At 41.3% G+C, this 19,406-nt stretch overlaps 1 protein-coding gene across 20 annotated transcripts in view; it reads right to left on the bottom strand.

The window, feature by feature from the left end:
- The window catches only part of MEF2C (myocyte enhancer factor 2C), a 170,104-nt gene that overhangs the window by 26,750 nt on the left and 123,948 nt on the right, over positions 1-19,406 (bottom strand). For all 20 annotated transcript variants that reach the window (XM_088653047.1, XM_088653049.1, XM_088653048.1 and 17 more), the window contains 2 exons: positions 13,037-13,223; positions 11,478-11,525 (listed from right to left, as the gene is read on the bottom strand). In XM_088653047.1, the coding sequence (XP_088509173.1) occupies positions 11,478-11,525; positions 13,037-13,223 (235 nt within the window). The remainder of the gene's footprint in view (positions 1-11,477; positions 11,526-13,036; positions 13,224-19,406) is intronic.

The raw sequence follows: 19,406 nt of genomic DNA, 5'->3' as shown, positions 1-19,406 counted from the left end.
TTGGGGGGAATGGATGTTGCAATCAATACTATCATCAGTTTTGCAACCATAGGCTATGAAATTTATGCTTTATAGTTTCTTAATGGTATCGGATTTGGCGTGGGGCGGGAGGAATGGCAAATATATTGCTGTAATGCAGGAAAACATGTGTTTCCTATATTCTCTGCAACTAATTGCATTGATTTATTTGTTTCCACTTCAGCAAAACTGTTTTGTACTATACCTATCACGTTATCTTGTTTACCTAGGATCTCCCCGCCCCATGGCCAGTCAACTCAGCAATTGCATTTTAATTAATTAAACAAACCACTTAGAAGCATTACATGCTGATGTCCACATCTGACTTTTTTTTTTAAATGGCCATAGTCTTAAAAGGCTTAAAACATCAAGGTCAACTGATTGAATGCTGCAGTCCTACAGTAAGGGATTGTAGTTTTACCGCATGGTTAGGCGTTACTGTTAAGTGTAAGCTCAGTAGGGAGGTTCTGACACTTCCAATTAGGGGCTTCCAAAAGGAAGGCATGACATGGCTCACATTACTCTGTGCAGCTTATATGGGCAGGTAACAGGCTCTATTAAATTCATATTGAAGCCATTTGTGGGGGTTGGGTAGGGATGGTCAAATCAGCCAATTTTGGTTTCTCTAAGTTTCTCATTTGTCCACTATTGAGTTCTCCACATTTCTGCATCAGTTTGCATCTGAAGTCATTGTGACCATTCACCAGCATTTTAGCGAGATATCTTTCTTAACATATATATTTTGCCTATAATAACCATTTTTTTCCAAAGCAGTTTCCCCAAACATAATGCAATTTTGCATGTTTTTTTTTTTTACTAACATATGCATTTTCCATTCAGACTTTTACTCCACTATCTGCATTTTTGCACAAGTTACTTGGCTGGAGAACTGCTTTGCAAAATTCAGAGAAGTGCAAAGGATTGCTGCATTTTCAGTTCATGCATGGTTTCGGAAAAGTGTGAATCAGGTAAACTTGCCTTGAAATGCGAACAGAATCAAATTTCTCCTCCATCCAAAGGACCGTGTGAATGATATGAGTCTTGAGTATGCATGCTTTAAGAACCCTTGCTAGATGTGGAAGACTCAGGTTTGTAGCACTGGATACTGAATGTGTGGGCGCAGAAGCAGAGGTTTGCCACAGTGACAGGTGCTCTCTTTTCAGTGCTCCAGCTCTCGCCTTGCTTTTTAGAGCCCTTGCCATTCCTGTAAACTGGAGTCCTTTACAGAAATGAGGCACAGAGGAGAGCCAAACCTGCTGGCCCTGCCCTTGACATTTGGTGCAGCATCTGAAAAGGGGAGCCGATGTGTGATGGGAAACCTTGCACAACTGGGGTTCCTGATCATATAGAGAGCCTGCTGGAATATTGCTCTGTGCACAGATGTCAGAAGATGGATGGGACACACAGCAGTCTGACTCTCCCTTCCGCGAGTACCCTAAACACACACATACACTTAAAAAACTTTCCCAAATACATCTTAGCTCAAGGATGTTTAGAACCACAGGGGGGAGTGTGTGTGTGTGTGTGTGTGTGTGTGTGTGTGTGTGTGTGTGTGTATATATATATATATATATATATATATATATATATATATATATATAACATAAAAATCAAAACTAACAGAATCAAAAAGGGTTGATGCAAATAAAAGCCCACATCCATAAGAATATCAACACACATTGAAAAATAACAAATCAGGGAGTGCGTAAAATGATTTTTCAGGTCTTCGGGGTGGTGGGGATTCATTCAACAACTCACTCTTCCAAAGACTCCATCCTCACAAGGATGGAACAATTCCTATCTATCCTTCCCCCATCTGCTGCCCTGGGGTTTCTCCTGACCCTACCAGAGCCAATTTCAAGGGTGTGTGGAGAGCATGCAGGGGGTTGACGCATAGCTGCCAAGTCTCCCGTTTTCCCCGGGAAATCCCCGTTTTTCCAGCTGTTCCTAGCTGAAAAAATTGATTTTTTTGTTTTTTCCTGGTTTATTCTGGCGTGGCAGCCATTTTGGAACTGGGCGGAGCATGCTCAGAAGCGACTTTTGATGCTGCTCTGCCCAGTTCCAAAATGGCTGCAGTGCGACTTCTGGCGCAGTGGCCATTTTGGAGCTGGGCAAAGCAGCATCAAAAGTCACTTCTGAGCATGATCCGCCCAGTTCCAAAATGGCGGCAGCGCTACTTCTGGTCTGCTATTTCTGGCCCGGTCCCTTATTTCTCTGACAGCAACTTGGCAGGTATGGTTGACGGGGGGGGGGGGGCATTGCGCAAGTAAAGTTATTGAGAAGGGTTTTTGCTGATAGGGCTGGTTAGGGGAACCCCACCCATAACTTCCAAGTAATATGCTTAGAAGTGGTATAAAATACTTCCCCCCAGATTAGAAAGAATAAGAGAAAATATACTAAAAAAAGGCTATTAAAAAACAGGGGTACTAAAAAAAATAGCATACCAAAAATATATGTGAACTTCTCCTTTGTTGGTAAGCATACCTCTCTTTGTAATTATTGTTGGTGTTTATTCGGGAATTGACACTTTTGCCTCTGGCCATTCTCACCATTGGCACGAGGCCCATAGAAGAAAAGCTACAAAGAGTTCCCAGCCTCTTCTTTAAAGCATTAAATGTGAAATAGATGTTTAAATAAATAAATAAATAATAAATAAATAAATACCACTACCATTACTTTCCAAGTTCAAAAGGTTGCAGAGACCACAAGCATAACAATAGTGAGTTGGGAAGGAATCAATCCACGGTGAGATTTTGCTGCTGCTTCTCAAACCTCCCACACTTTTGTTAGCAGCAGAATCCAACAACAGTTGACAAGTGCAGACGGCCTGTCCTGGGATGGGCTTGAGTCCAGCAAAGCAATTATGCAGGTGATGAATCCATATCTGATCTTCTCCCTGGGCCCCCATGCCTCAACAGATGCAATTTTCACACAGAAAGCAAATTACATTAACACTCTCTCTCTCTCTCTCTCTCTCTCTCTCTCTCTCTCTATATATATATATAGTGGGGTGGTGGTAGGTTAACTTTCCTATAGTGTTAAATCAAACAAGAAAAAGAAAAGAAAAGAAAAAGAAAAGCTAATTTGACCAGGGAAAACACCTTCCTGGAAAATCATTGCCTTGCACTTATCCCCATTTGACTACCTGAAAGCCTTTCCCCCGCTCTATATGGCTATTCATTTACCTCTATCTGTGGCTGGAAATCAATTGCCTCTCTCAGATATTTGTTTTCTGAGCTGTTGTCGCAGGCCAAAATTAACATCAAATAGAACACGACCATTAAGTGTAAACGTTGTGTTTTCCCCTTCTTCAAGGTTAGAGCTGTTGCTATACTGTGTGGTTGGTCTCATGGAGCAAGACACCAAAGGAACTTTGCCATGGCTTTAAGTGGTCCGACAAAACTTATCATACGGCATAGAGATGATGGCATCTACATGATACAGGACAGGAGCGGCAAACCTTTGGCCCACCAAATGTTGCTGAACTACAACTCCCAGCCGTCCCAGCAAGCATGGCTATGGCAAAATAATCACAGCTCAGAGGCAACCCTGGTCAAACAGAAACTAAAAGTAAAGAGCCCCATCCAGAATGGTGTTGCTTGTTTTTTTGAGTGTGTGTGTGTGCGTGTGTGTATTCCACAGCATGTCACTGGCACAATAATAGTGCAGTAGTAGTGGATTTGTACTGGACCATCCACACATCATTCTGCTTTATTAGTTGTTCTGTGATGCCTCCCCAATGTTACTGCATTCCTGCCACCTGGAGAGGCAATTCTGTGCTATAGTTAAACAAAAATAGCCCCCCCCCCCTCAATAGGCAGCATTAAAAGTTCCAGGATTTCAGCAGCAAGCTCTGGGACATGCACGTATTGCATACAAAGTAGTACACCCATTCTGAAACTTTTGCAGGTACAAACAATACTTAAAGTGGGATCATGTACTGTATATCCACCCCAATACCATAATGAACACAACTCATCATGGATGCACAATTAAAAAAGGACACCTGGAGGGGCCCAAAGTGTGGTTCTTCTCAATTTCTATCTATTTACTTTTCTCAGAGTAAAAGCTTTGGCAACTATCAAGAGGCTAATCTGCTTGCAAAGCATGTGGACACCAAGCAGCCAAAGTAATTTAAAGAGAATTCATGTGAAAAGTTAAAGGGAAAGGATTGTTTTAACTCAATAGTGCCAGGAGCAAAATCTGGACTTCTTGTTCCAAGGAGTTAAATGCATGGCTTGCTTTTCATTCTGGAGCAAACACACAGCTGCAGCCAAATATCCAGAAGGCACCAACTATCTCTTTCAATACTCAAGGGTATGCATGAAATCCAGATGTTTGCTGATTTGCAATGCTTCCTTGTACTCTCCCTCTCTGAATAAAAGGACAGATTGCTGTGTGCAGAGAGAAAACACACCACAATCATCTTGGCACCAGCACGTGGAGAGCACAGACTGCAGCAACTCAAAAGTTTTTTATTTAACTGTGGGTTCCCAATAAGAATAAACTTAATTGCTTGTTATTTAAGGGGGGAAAGTCAATCATCCTTAAAAAAAAAATCACATTGAAAAGACTAGCAGCTTCTATGACTCATTTAATAGGAGGGATTCTCAGAGTTGGTGCAATGATTTTACTCTTTCAATCCATCATTGTACCAAGGTAAATATTGAGACATTGTAAATTAGAGAGAAGGTAAGACTGGGAACACTTTTTAAAAGTGAATGATATTAAGGCAAACAATGCTGAAAGAGATGGCAAAGGCCACATTTTCCCAATGCAGAAACTATCAATGCTCCCCGCAGGCTGTTTTTCCTGGAACCTTTAATTATACTTGGAAAGTTACTGGCAGCCAACACGGACTCTGGCACACTGATATAAAACTGGTCCTCACAGAAATGGACATCCTTGAAAGTAACGAGGATTCACCATCATCTGTAGGCTCAGGGCCGTCTTAAGCGCCCCTCGCGCCATGGTGCGCCGGATCTCTCCGGCGCCCTCCCACCCGTTTCCCAGCGCGGTGGGCGGGTGGGCGTTGCGCGCTGCACGGCGGACGGGCAGGCACAGCGCGATCTCTCCGGCGCCCTCCCGCCCCGTTTCCCAGCGCGGTGGGCGGGTGGGCGCAGCGCGCGGCTGCGCGGCGGACCGGCCGGCCAGCGGGCGGGCGCAGCTCGCGGTGCCCTCCTGGTGGGCCGGTGCCATGGTGCCCTGCGCCACCCAGCCTACACGTAGGGCCGGCCCTGTGTAGGCTCCATTAGGAACCCCCAATACAGGCACATTACAACTGGTAGACTTATGAAGCCATAAAAGACGGTTGCCTCCTCTGAGGGACAAGCTAAGCTTCATCATCAGATAGAGCTGGGAACAGCTCTCTTAATAACATAAGCAGAGTGCTGCTGGATCAGAACCAAAGTCCATCTAGTCTGGCATTCTGTTTCCACAGTGGCCAACCAGATGCCATGGGTCACCTGCAGTTCCAGGTGCAACTGGACAGGCACACCTGAGTAAATGAGGGGCCGGCTGCAGACTGGTGTGAAATGGTTGCTGTATTCTGCAGCAAGTTCACAACATAATGACAAAGTATTAGGGATGGATTTATTTTGTTTTATTAGTTGGTTGCGATGCCTGCCCAATGCAATCACATTATTGCTGCCAGAAGGCAATAATAGTGCAACAAACACGGACAAAAATATACCAGAACATTTGTGGTATAAAAAAATTGAGGGCAATGTGGGGTTGGTACTTATTTTGCCAATACGTGTTGACTCTGGCATCCATCATGTTTGGAGATGCTGTATTTGCGAAAGCTTTTTGAGATGGTTGCATTTTTGATCGTATCCTTGCAGCTAGTGTTTATATTTTGGCTGCAACCCTACACTCACTGACCTGCCAGCTAAGCCCCACTGAACTCAAGTGAGCTTATCTTCCAGGAGACATGTACAGGGTTGCAATGGCATTCACATTATTCTGTGTGACATCCCAGTGACCAGGGCATGTCTAAAAGCCACTAAAGCACCATCTGGAGGCAAATAATCACATTCTGTACAGCATGTAGCACACTGTCAGAGCTAAAGGAATGCGGGATGCTAGTAATAATGCTAGTTGCCTACCAGTGGCACATCATATATGCGTGCGCGCGTGTTTGCTTAGATTGGCATTGCCAAGGCACAAAGGGGAACTAGGTGTACATAGCATTGATGTTTATGAGTTTTGGGTGCCTCGTGTTATTTTAGGATCTGCTCAGAATCTCACTACTAGTTGCTTCATACTGTGCCTGTTTGGTATAAGCTTATTTGGGCATATTGCCTTCTTTTTCTTTTTCCATTTTGCAAATCATTCCTTTAAGTTATGTTATTTTGAAAACATGCCCAGAATTCTTCCGGCCTAGAGACCCATAAATTATAAATAGCTATTACCTTCATTTGTATTTAGTTTGAAATGCTAGCAGAAATGTATAATAAATTGATACCCGGCCAACGTGTGACCAAAAGCAGCAAAATGAGTAGTGTAATGCTAACAAGATATAATCTAGCTAAGAGGCCCAATGCTTAAAGCTGGCCAAGTCTGACAATCACTGTCATGTTGAGCTTACAATTCCAAGAGGAAGCTTTTATACTGCATCTGTTGCTGCCAGGCACTTCCTGCCCATCACTTCAATTCACATATGTGGTAAAGGTGATGGACTTTCAAGGAGTAGGTGGCCAGGGCAGGGAGCATTTTGAATACCTGCTGCCTTGTTGAAAATATCTGATTTGTTTAATTTAGAGGAAGTCTTCTCTAGTTAGCTTAATGATTGCCTTTGCCTTATTTCTCTCTCTCTCTCTCTCTCCCCCCCTCTGATTTTTAAGGCTTTTTTTCTGGCAGATTTTTGTGGTTACTTTCTATGTAAGGGCAGGTGTAAAATGCAATTCTATCAGATGCAGTTTGCAGAACACAAAGATCATTTATGGGACATTTTGTACATTAGTTTCTAAAAACTTATTTGAAATGGGAGGCACTGAAAAATAAAGAATGCATCAGAGGAAAACACACACACACACGCTCTCTCTCTCTCTCTCTCTCTCTCTCTCTTACTAGATATGCAGATTACCCTTTCATTTCATAGCTGGAAACGGGAAGGGGTCATCAGCTTCCATGAAGAGGGTTACTGCAACTTAACACTATAGGTGGCGCTGTGGTCTAAACCACAGAGCCTAGGGTTTTTGCCGACCAGAAGGTTGGCGGTTCAAATCCCCGCAATGGAGTGAGCTCCCGTTGCTCGGTCCCTGCTCCTGCCAACCTAGCAGTTCAAAAGCACGTCAAAGTGCAAGTAGATAAATAGGTACCACTCCAGCAGGAAGGTAAACGGCGTTTCCATGCGCTGCCAGAAACAGCTTAGTCATGCTGGCCACATGACCCGGAAGCTGTACGCTGGCTCCCTCAGCCAGTAAAGCAAGATGATTGCCGCAACCCCAGAGTCGTCCATGACTGGACCTAATGGTCAAGGGTCCCTTTACCTTTACCCCTCAAGGAGCCCAAAGCCTTGGCAAAAAGCCCTTCTGCAGCTAGACTGTTAGGGACAATTACCACCTGTCTCCTCCTCCATGGGAATGTTACAACACATGGCCAGTATAGGGTTTGCAGCATCTAAGCTTTAGATTCTAAGATGTTTGCATGGCGCTGGTGGTGAGCCCTACATCATTGTGTAACAGTAGAATGCAACTGAAGACTACTCACCTTTATTTGGGAGTAAGTGAGATTTGCTCCAGGAGAGTTGCTCGCACTGGCTTTGTTCCTCCTCAGGCTTTTTAGGTCAGCACAGGATGGTAGCTTAGCCAAGGTTTGGCTACAGACCATGAGTAAGAAGGAGAGACCTTAGCCACAATCCTGTGCTTGGACAACACACTAAACCAAACCTTGATTAGCTGCTGCTCTGTGCTTACCTAGAAAGTCCCAGGAGGAGCAAAGCAGCCACAGCCTCCTCCTCAGGAGCTAGAAAGTTTGCACTAAGCCATGGTTTAGCTTAGCATGATGCAAAAAGGATGGCATTGCCATCTCCACTGCCAGACATCGAGTGGGCCAAATGTCAGACAAAGTAGTAGCAGCTCCTCATGATTTTATGGTAAATTAAGTTGAGTACTGGCATTTTAAAATGTACACTAGTGCAAAAGGGAGGTGGGAGGCAGTCAGATAATATTCTGACAAATATCTGAAGAAGTGTGCATGCACACGAAAGCTCATACAGTGATGCCTCACAAGACGAATTTAATTCATTCCGCGAATCAATTCGTTTTGTGAAAAATTCGTCTTGCGAATCACGGTTTCCCATAGGAATGCATTGAAATTTCTTTTTTTGCCCATAGGAACGCATTAATTAAATTCCAATGCATTCCTATGGAAAACCGCGATTTGCAAGATGAATTTTTCGCAAAATGAATTCGTCTTGCGAGTCACCATCAGATCGCAAGACGCATTCGTCTTGTGAAAAATTCGTCTTGCAGGGCATTTGTCCACTGTACTTATGACAAACTTTGTTGGTCTCTAAGGTGCTACTGAAAGGAATTTTTTTGTTTGTTTGTTTTGACTACGTCAGACCAACACGGCTACCTACCTGCAACTAGATAATATTCTGTTCAACATGACAAATATGAAAACAATTAGATAAAACATGTTCAATTAGATAAAATGTTGGTCATAGTGCAAGTTGTAGTATTACATTAGAGTACTAGGAATTAATACAGTCTCAGTTCCCTGAACTGTGTGAGTCGGTACAAATGACTTTAATGGGATCAGGATAGCCTCTTTAGAGCCAATAACACATCTGCAATCGGAACACGCACAATACATTTGCAAAATATGTTATTCATTTGATATGTTGTTTCCCCCTAAGATTTAATACTAATATTATGTTATTAAGAAAAGTATAGGCCAGATAATAGTCAGCGTTCAAAACCCATTTCAATACTTGATATATACTCCTTATCCTATTGCCGAAATTTGAAAAGGATTATGCCTCCTTTCAATGTGTGTGCTCCTTTAAAAACTAAGCAAACAAGTATTTCAAATCTTATTGGTTAATTGCCAGTTGTTTTTTTCCTCTTAGTCGAGTGTTAAGATGAAGAATGTAACTATAGGATTGTTTTAAAACATGATGGCTTAAGGTCAAAGAGTTCTTATTCTTTCCTTTCAATCACAAGTTTCTTGTTTCAAAGAAAGTTGCCAAACCTGTGGCATTATTTATAGCTTAGCAACACTACTAAATAGGAAGTCCACTCTCATTTTGTTGGCAGTTGTGACAGTCACATGGCATAAGCTACCCAACTGGAGAAAAGTTTTGAACAAATGTACTCTAGCAAACCTGAGATAACCTTGGTTTTAGTTAAAAATACCACTACTGGTATTTAATTGCTTGGGATAATAAAAAGTAGTCACTATTTCCAGGCTCTATTTATGTCTTGGGTAGGTTCCCAAGGTAAAGTTGTGGATGATTTCACGATTATTATACCAAACGTTCCAAACCAACAAAATAGCAGCCTTTTGAAAATATGGGCATACCTAACCGAAGTAGGTCCCCCCTCCCCCCCGTTTCCCATCTTCACATTACGGTGTAATTTGTTAAAGTAATGCAGGAACTGATGCCCTTATGTTAGTAATCAAAAGTTGCTTCTTTTTATAATTACAGTAGTAAAACTCAAAAACAACTACGTTCTTCTTCCTTTGTTGCAAACTGGCTATTTTTAGGTGCAACAGGAAAAATGCGAATGCATGAACTTCTAATTTGACAAAGACTGTATACCCTGGCAAATTGATCCATAAGACCGCCCTATCAGCTTCTAAGATGGCAATGTCAACGTACACATGGGCCTCTGTTCCTCAAGAAAAAATGGTCAACAAAGAACTTTTGATATTTAAGAGGGAGAGGGGACTCTCCAAAATAGAACCATTGTTGAATGATGCCACTGTGGCAGACGTTTCAACCTCGTAATGACCTCTCCTCTTCCTTTCTGCCCTACAGCAAATGACTCTTCTTACTGCTCCAAATTTAAGACATGAAGAATGCACATCTGCAATAAGGTCTAAACACAAAAGGAACCAGGATTCTGGACACAATCACACTTTTTATCTGTTCTTATAAACACTACTCTTCCACAGGAAGGAGCCATCAGGACTTTTAATTTTTTTAAAATCAAATTCTCCAGTCAATAATATATTTTATACTTTTAAAATAGAATTTCTCTCATTTTCTTGTTGTCTCTCCCGCCAAGTGTCTTTCAAGTCAACAAAATTGGTGATATTTAAACCAACTCTGTATGCAGAAAAATCTCCATTTCAATTCATGAAAGTTACCCTCTCCCAAAGGCCAAAAATTAATCCCTGTCACTTTCCTATGAGCAAGGGTGGGGGGGGGGAGAGAGAGAAAGGTTGCTATGCTTTAACAAACCAGTAGAGGACACTCATTAGTAGGTCAATCAAGTTCCATTCCTATCTTATTACTCTGCAGTTTTTAAGTTTCTCTAACATAAAAGGTCAAGAATCCTGGTACATGCTTCAAACAGATATCACCAACATGAAACAGAACTTGGTTAACAGAATCAAGAAAAGTGGGGGAAGCTAACAATGAAGATTATCATGCTTTCTACACTCTCTATACTTAAGTGACTGTAGAAACAAACTTTTTTTAAAAAAACAGCACACACACACACACACATATATGCAAAATGGTCTATGCTGCCAACGTTAAGAAAAAAAATATGGCAGTTAAAAGCATAAAATCAACAATAAATTACAATCATAAAAGCATCACAAATTCTGCAGCCACAAACTGTATAATGTTGATGCGATGTCAAAATTTCTATGCTATTTCAGAGGTTTTAATGCTGCCATATCCACTGAGACATCACCAGCCTCCATGGCTTTTAAAAGCTGAAACATGGGAGTGATTAGTGCAGAATCCAAGCATTCACTTGGATAAAAAGGTTGAGTTGTTAGGTAACTCAAACTTGCATTCTTTGGACCCAGTTTCACGAGTCATCTTTTAATCTGTGGTGTAAGCACAATCATGATTTCTGCTCTAATGTAGTATGAGAACAATGGAGTAGGCCCAAGAACCATTCCTGAATCACCCCCCTTTTCTTTCCCACCACACACTGGTATGTGACAGCTTCAGTGAGGGATTTGTGAAAGGGTCCTCTGATTACCGTAGGTGACGCCTGATGGGAACTCTTGGTAATGAGAGTCTCCGTGACAGTACATTAGAAGTCTTTTAAAACAACAGCAACAGGAAGTCTTTAAATGTACGGAAATTGGGAAGTTTAATATCGGGAAGGCTCTTGGGAGTAGGGTTTTCAGAAGCATCCAGGGTTAACCTAATTCTGCTCCTAATGAAATTATATAGAGTTATTTTAAGACCGGCTTCATGCTAGCTCTCTGTTGTGGAGTCTGCAACCATTTTAAAAGAGGACATAAAACACTCCTGTGTTTACCTGCACTGGTGCCTGCACCGGTTGTGAGGTCCCCACCCATCAGGCCACCTAGGAGAAGACAAATAAAAGAGTCAAATGGAGTGAGGAGCTGAAAGAAACCACAAAGGTCAAACAGAAATTACAGCCTGCTCCTCAAAGCAATGCAAAGCCTAGCAGAGTTCCGACCACCAGGGTACTTATAAAGATCAGGCTGCTTGAGCCAGGCTGACTTCTATATAAGTGGACCCATTTCCTCTCAAACTGCACAGACATTCTGTCAATAATAATAATAATAATAATAATACCCTGAGCAACTGACGGTTTGTATTTCATATTTGCTTAAACTTTAGCATCATCTTGACAGCAAGAGTAAAATGGAGTTTGTTGCTTCTGTTGTCTGATGATAAACCCATTTACTTGAGAATAAATAGTACAGTGGTACCTTGGGTTAAGTACCCAATCCGTTCCGGGGTGCCGTTCGCACCCCGAAAAGTACTTAACCCGAGCGGCGTTTTAGTGCATGCATGAAGTGCCGATAGAGCGCTTCTGCGCATGCGTTTTAGTGCCGACAGAGCGCTTCTGCGCATGCGTGAAGTGTGCAGAACGCTTCTGCTCATGCTTCAATCAGACAGAGTGAAGGATCCTAATCCTTATTTATCCTACTTACAGGTGATCCTACACCTGGGTGGATGGCAACATCTTGCTTTTACAGTGAGACAAACAACCCACGAGTTTGAACAATACATCACCATCAGTGAGATTCTAATGACCTGACACATTACCACCAAGGCTGCTTTTAGCCTCTTAACTGTGGAGTCAAATGACCTATTTTGCCAGCAAGGATTAACCTCTCCCGCTACTTCTAACTCATTTCCCAGTTTTTTCTTCTATGAAAGAAGATGTGTAGCTTTTTAATGACATGACGACAAATGGGCCTGGATTCAGAGCCTATGTTTTGAAACAGTCTTTAACAAGACAACAGTGAGGGGGAAAAGATTTATTGTCAGAAACCTATAGGCATTTTCTAAAGAGAAACATTTTATTTCATGTTCGTGAACAAGTTACCACATGAACATTTGTTCCTTTAGTTGGGTGTCACACAAACATTCCCAGTAGCTTGAGTCTATTAATTCTCTTCAATTTAAAAGCATTGTCTTCTTTATATTTATTATCTTTAATTTCACAAATGATTTAGCTCTTTTTAGAATTTAACTTTATTTCTTTTTAAATGAAAATTCTGAGAAATGATCTCAGTACTGTCTACACCAGGGTTTCCCAAACTTGGATCTCCAGCTGTTTTTGGACTACAGTTCCCATCATCTCTGACCACTGGTTCTGCTAGCAAGGGATGATGGGAGTTGTAGTCCACAAACAACTGGAGACCCAAGTTTGGGAAACCCTGGTCCACACCACCTGGCAGCAATTCTTCAGGATTTCGGACACGAGTCTCTCTCAGCCCAACCTGGAGATGCCAGGGATTGAACCTGGGCTATTCCGTATGCAAAGCAGATGCTCTACCACTGAGCTACAGCCCTTTCCCAAACTTAAAAGTGAATAAATAGGATTGGGTAGTGCCTTACCTGTGTTTCCTGCACTCGGTGGCCGGTGTGTCACACCAGGAGACATGCTATTCCGCTGTAAGGAAGGGTGGGCCAGAGGCAACAGGTTGTGGTTACCCAATGAGCTTACAGGGTTGCTGTATACCAAGCTGTTGTGGTTGGACACTGGGATAGAAACTGGCATCTCAAAGTTAGGTGGTGGAACAGCCTGTACAAAAGGAAGGGGGAAGGAGGAAACAAAAGACAAGAATTGTAAGGAGGCACAACAGTCTCAGAGAACACTTATGCTACATTTAGTGCAAACATGTTGTAACCACTGGTTAAAACCACACAGAAAAGAGTCAGGAACATGAAATGTCACTACCAGCAAGCTTTTAACTACTGAGGCAGCAATCCTGTACGACTGACTCATGAGTATGTTCCGTTGAACACAGTGGGACTTACTCTGGGTAAATCCGCCACAGCACTGAACTTTGAGAAAAGCCTTTTTAAAATGCTTAATGGATCATGAATTAATATTTATTTTCTCCCCCCACACCCATCTCCTATTTCTACATTTCCTTTGTATTGAAAGACTGGCGAGGTCTTTCCTCTCACAGTTCTGTTTAAAAGAAAACCCTGTTTCATTAAGTTTCAATTTTTAGCTTTCTTCCATTCACTGAAATTGTAATTGCTTACTTGTGGCATCTTAATATGGTGTCATAGAAGAATGTAGATCAAAGACACGCGATTACGATGACTTCACTTTACAGAGAAATATTAGAAGGGTGGGGAATGCAAAAGGGAAGCTTTTTGCTTCAGTCTCAAGAATCTTAGAAGCTTGGGATTATGATCAGCTTTGTGAAAGGGACAAGTATATTGTATTCTTTCTTCTTCTTTGCAAAATGTACTCACTTTGCTTGATCTCCATGAATGTATGAGGACAAATACAGATATAAAACAAACAAAAAACACCCTTAGAGACAATGGGTTGTATCCAACTAAATTATACTCAGAGTAGGTCCATTGAAATTAATGGCCTCGATTTAGTCATGTTCATTCATTTCAGTGGGTCTAGGCTAGGACTAACATTGGCTGCAACCCATATATGTGGGGGAGGGCACATTGGCTTGGCTCCTAAACTCCCATGAGTGGCCCTCTGCTCACAGAACGCTGCTGTTGGAGGAAGAGGTGGAGAGGAGGCAGCATTTTTTGTCTGTTCTCCCCACCCCACAAAGATATCTGATCCAAAGGGTTGGACAATCTTTGACAGCAGAGGTAGTGGTGGCTGCTGTAGGAGAAAAGAAAAATGACAAAAATCAACTCCCCCATCCTACCCGTGGAGGCATCTATTGGATCAAAACTCTTCAGTGAATAGGATAGAGCTGAATTCTTCCCCTGGGAAGAAATGAATCTGTGATGTCACAGAGCTGAAAGTGTTTGACCCTGGATAAATTTGTTCATTTAAAAAGAACATAGTAGTGAGTCCAGAGCTGTAATACAGAACTAGGAATACGCTTTCAACCCTCCAACAAAGGTTAATGATACTGAAACTATCTTAAGGGATTATTACAAGGATGATGACGATTATCGTGGTTTTGTTATGGATTTTCCACAAAACCTACAAAGGCAGGCACTAGGGCCCTACCCTGCTCTCACTTATTGGGGAAATATAACAAGTCAGAAATGACAGACTATGCTAGAGCTTGAAGTACACTTAGCACTTACTGTTTATTTTAAGTTATGCTTTCCCAATGGAGTTCTATCATAGCTTTAAAATATACTGTCTTTTTATATCTACAAAGCATTTCATGATGAATGCAGAAGTTGAAAATTCTTAGTAAGAATAAATCACATCCAAAGATAGAACCAGCACAACAACAACAACAACAACAACAACAACAACAACAACAACAGGAATTGGTATGTGCAGACTTTCAAGTTATAAAGAAACCTTTGTCAGGCTGAATGGAAATGCATTAGAAGTGTCAAAACACTTTATAAGCTGGTTCATATGCTTTGTTTTTGAGCATTTCTTGGTGAAGGAAGGAAATGCTGTGTCAGAACAGCAATAACTATGGAAGGCACAATATGGCCTGTCTTATGGAAGTTGCATGATTAGACCAACCTGTAGCAAGCCTAGCTGTTGTCATTTCATTGGGTCTAAAGCAGCCTTTTCCAAAATTGGGCAATTTTGATGGTATTTTTCAATTTATATGGAAACTACTTGCAAACAGTGTGACCAACACTGCTGCAACCGATGCCTGGATGCTGTAGAGCAACTTTCACAGGTACCTACTGAAAAAGGCCCATGACGAGCAATATATGTTTACCCAGTCTCAGGTCAATTTTGAAATTTTAATTCTAAAAAGATGTGCTGAAAGGACAAATACTTACCTAAATTTAATCTACACTAGTGCCATTTTTTTAAATTAAAAAAGTGTGACTACCCTTTTCTCCCTCATTTTCTTCCGTTTATTTTAGGAGTGAAATTGGCTATACCAGCTGGTAAGGCTGCTCCATTCAGCTGGTATAGTCCATTTCTCCTTTCCATTTACTTTGGTGTCACTTGGGGAAAAGGAAAATCTTTAGGAAAGAGGAAAATGGAATGGAAGGGCTCTTACCCCCCCCCCAACATCCAGAACTTCACCCCTCCCTTATTACAGCCATATAGTTATCAGGCAGTAAGAAAGAAGTTATTCCTCTTGCCCTTCATAAGGTATAATCATTTTGCAAGTTGAGTATACATCTGCTTGTGAAAGAAGGAACTTTTGGAGACGAAACTCTCCAGGGAACATTCCCTATCAGTGGAATCTAAGATACCAAAGCCCACAGAGCGGTAGCTGTAAAAAACAGTGCACATCACTTAGTGATACTGTTTTTATCATTGAGGAAACCAGTTTCTCTTGGAAACTGTTTCCATGTGCATTCATAGGGAGCAACCAAATAAACTTGGCTCTTGTCTTAGCCAGGAGCTACCAAAACAGCAGAGGTCAATAGGAAATATAGATAGTTGACCCCTAGGTTTGGGTAGCCAACTTGGGTGTTCTCCAGATGGTGCTGAATTATACCCCCAATCAGACTTGCTAAATACAAGTCATTATTAATATTACTACTAGTAGCATTACAATACCAGTCTGGAGAACTGCAATAGCTCTTCAGGGAGCTGATGGTGATTTGAAAGACGATTCTCGCGTTCTCTGTTATCAAACAAGTTTTGCAGGTATTATTTTTTTAAAAAAACAATGCCAAATTCTGCAAGACCCATTTCACAGAGATGGAAGTGGGGCGAGCCTTGACTTTAAGGCTGCTTTTGACACACTGAAAAAACTAACTCTTGTGCCTCTAACCTCAAAAGGGCAGTTCAAAAAATTGCAATTCACTTGCGCTTCCTCTGCTGCTGCCCTCTTAGAATCTCTGAAGCCAATCTAAAAATAGGGAGAGTCATTGCTGTGTTGCAAAACCCTGGCATGAAATTTCTTCTAACCCAAAATGAAAAAATAAAAATCTCTTCTGCTTCCACACTTAACCTGTCTCATGAGGGTCGGGGAGAAGAGCCTGTTTTTCAACACGTACACCGCAGCAATGGAAGACGCATGAGTTATGATGAAGGCTTAGTTTCTTAGGAAACGTATGTACCATGTAATTTAAAATATCATACAATTATGTATCCAAGTATAGAAACACAATGGATGAAATCCACCCTTTACAGCTCAAAGCCCAAATGCTGGGATGATGCGACAGGAACTTCTTGGAATTTGTGAGCTGCGAATAGAGTCTAATCCCTCTTCATTTAAAAACAAAAAAAGAGAGAGCAAATAGGCTGAAATTGCAACCCAAGTCAAAAGCTCAACAGAGCGAAGATTTCAGTCTTTCTGGATGATTCATGTGCAATCAAAGAGCTACTTCGGATTGAAAAAAGCCTAGAAGTAAGTTGCGTATGTGTAGCCTCCGATAGCAACTTCTTGCTTTTATTTATTTCATTTTAATCCCTCCTTTCTTCCATGAGCAAACTCAAGGTTGCATGCATTGGGTTCCCAGGAAACCATCTCCCATCCAGGCACTGAAGGCTCACACCTGATTAGCTTCCACAAAGGCACTGCATTATGTGTCTTTGGGCCATGCCTTGGGATTTTATAGTTTGCCGTTACGTAGTAGGAACCGGAGTTTTTGGATAGTAAATGGTACACAATACAAAGCAGTCTCAGATCACCACTGCTCCCCTAAAATCAAGGCCATACACAAGAAATGGCAAGCTGTTTTCTTAAAAATAATTATTTTGAATTTCATATACCGGTACCTGTCAAGATCCAAACAGGCACATGTAAGTGTCTACAAAATGAACCTATGTCAAAGTGGATGCAATAATTCCATTTCCAAGTCGCTTTAGTGAACAGGCTAGCGTGAAGCCATTTGACCTGGCAGGGTGCTAAGAAATTTGGAGAACCACACACATGGCCGCCTGCCCACATCCTTTCCTTTTTGTAGGATCAGCAGGGTTTGTGTAGTCTTTTATCATGATCACGTATCAAAGTGAATTTGAGGGGAATGCTTGGTTTACCATGCATGTAGGAAAAATGTACAACTGTGTTCCTTTGCAACTCCAGTTTATTTCAGCTGGGCTTGCTTACCCTTAAGACAAAGGTGGATTGTTCCCTATAGCTTTTAAATGTTCAAGCTCTATGCTAGGGCAGAGTGAGGTGGCAAGAATTGGGAGGATATAAAAAGCATTTCTGGATATGGCTAGGGAACGATACACGCAGGTGGAAAAATGAGCTTATAGAAAAGACAGACAACTGGAAAAGGTGTGGATGACCTAGTCATTACGTTACAATAAAGAAAAACGAAGGTTGCCCGTGAATACCCGTCACTCTAAAAGCCGGGCTTACAGTACTTTTCTATTTATGGATAATACATATGCAAACAAGTTATCATAAAATAGCATCAATTTGCCTAAGAAGCATAGAGTAAAGCAGCTGGTTCTCAACTGCACTTCACTTGAACAAGCAGTTTTGTATCTGTCTTGAGGCGAGTTGTCAAAGGAAAACTCTTGTTTCAATGATCTTGTGCTATATGAAAACATATTTAGAACCTCAGAAACCCTTCGGCCAATCTTGGGTTGCCTGCCATGAACATCCTTTTAATTGTTCCCATAATACTTTCTTTTTCATTACAATGTGGCTTGTGTGGAGAGTTTCCCAGTGGAATGTGTCCATTACGCCATGCTATCTGTCTTCTTTGCCAGAATTACCAGTGACTGCTGCCATGTTCAATTTGCATCCATCTCAAAAATCACAGAACAGATCAAATATGAATTTGTAAGGGGATCTACTTGGTATTTCCTTGGTATTGTAAGGGTTTTTCCAACATTCAAACACTGGCAATTTGGAAAAAGAGCACCTGAAATGCTTTGCAGTCATTGACTCCAATGTAGTGCAGTGCACAAATGGCCTTGCTTTCTAATTTCAACCTGTCACGACCTTAAAAATACATTATGGTAAAGTGACCTTCATAGCTGCATTTCCTTATAAGCTTTCAGAATCTATTGCAGCCCAAATAAATGTATAATTGCTATCAGATGTTTTGGCTGATGTGCTCATGAATCTTTTCTAGACTATCAAAATAGCATTTCATAATCCCTATTCCCTGGGAAATACTTTTCTGGCCTTGTTCTTCTTTCCTTATAAGCCCAGAAAAATGGCTAAACAGGTATCATATTTTCCCCCTACAAATCATTTCTGAATCCTGATTACCTTGTTAATTTCCTTTCTCATTGTTGAAAGCTGTCAGGCCAAACTGAGTGATGAACTCAGGCCCTGTGTGCAATACTGGTGATGGTAGTGTGGAGTCAATGGGTGGAGTGAATAGGATTGATGCAGCTTGGAAAGACCTGGTGCTCCTGTGATCAGATGGACATCGCAATTCAGGACTGCACCCATATCTATTTTGGAAGCTGCCCCCAATGCCTTTCATTACGGAATTTTAAAGCTAGTTTGCTCTCCACATTTTCATTTCAACTGCCAGTTGAAATGCACATATGCATTTGGAAACACATGAAGCCCCTTCACACACTGCTGAAAAGAAACACATTTACCCCTCTTCTTGTTAATACTTGGGGTATGGGAAATTAAGTCTATTTCTGGTTCATATCACTTTCCTTTGTGTCGATCCATAAATCAGTTCTGCTCAATTTCTGCATTAATCTACTTTTTAAAAAATCTGCACAAAATAATCATATTTAAATATGTATTTTTGAATTCAATCCCCCCAAACCACATGCATGTTTTATTGTTTTATCTTTTGTAAATTGCTTTGAGGTTGTTGTTTTGTACAATCAAGTGATGTATACATTTTATGAAATAAATAATAACAAATACATACTTATGTGTACTTTTCCTCTCAAAACACACAT

Source organism: Zootoca vivipara, chromosome 10 (assembly GCF_965207765.1).
Source record: "Zootoca vivipara chromosome 10, rZooViv2.hap1.1, whole genome shotgun sequence".
NCBI classification, from domain to species: Eukaryota; Metazoa; Chordata; class Lepidosauria; order Squamata; family Lacertidae; genus Zootoca; species Zootoca vivipara.
This window is presented reverse-complemented; position numbering and strand designations above follow the sequence as displayed.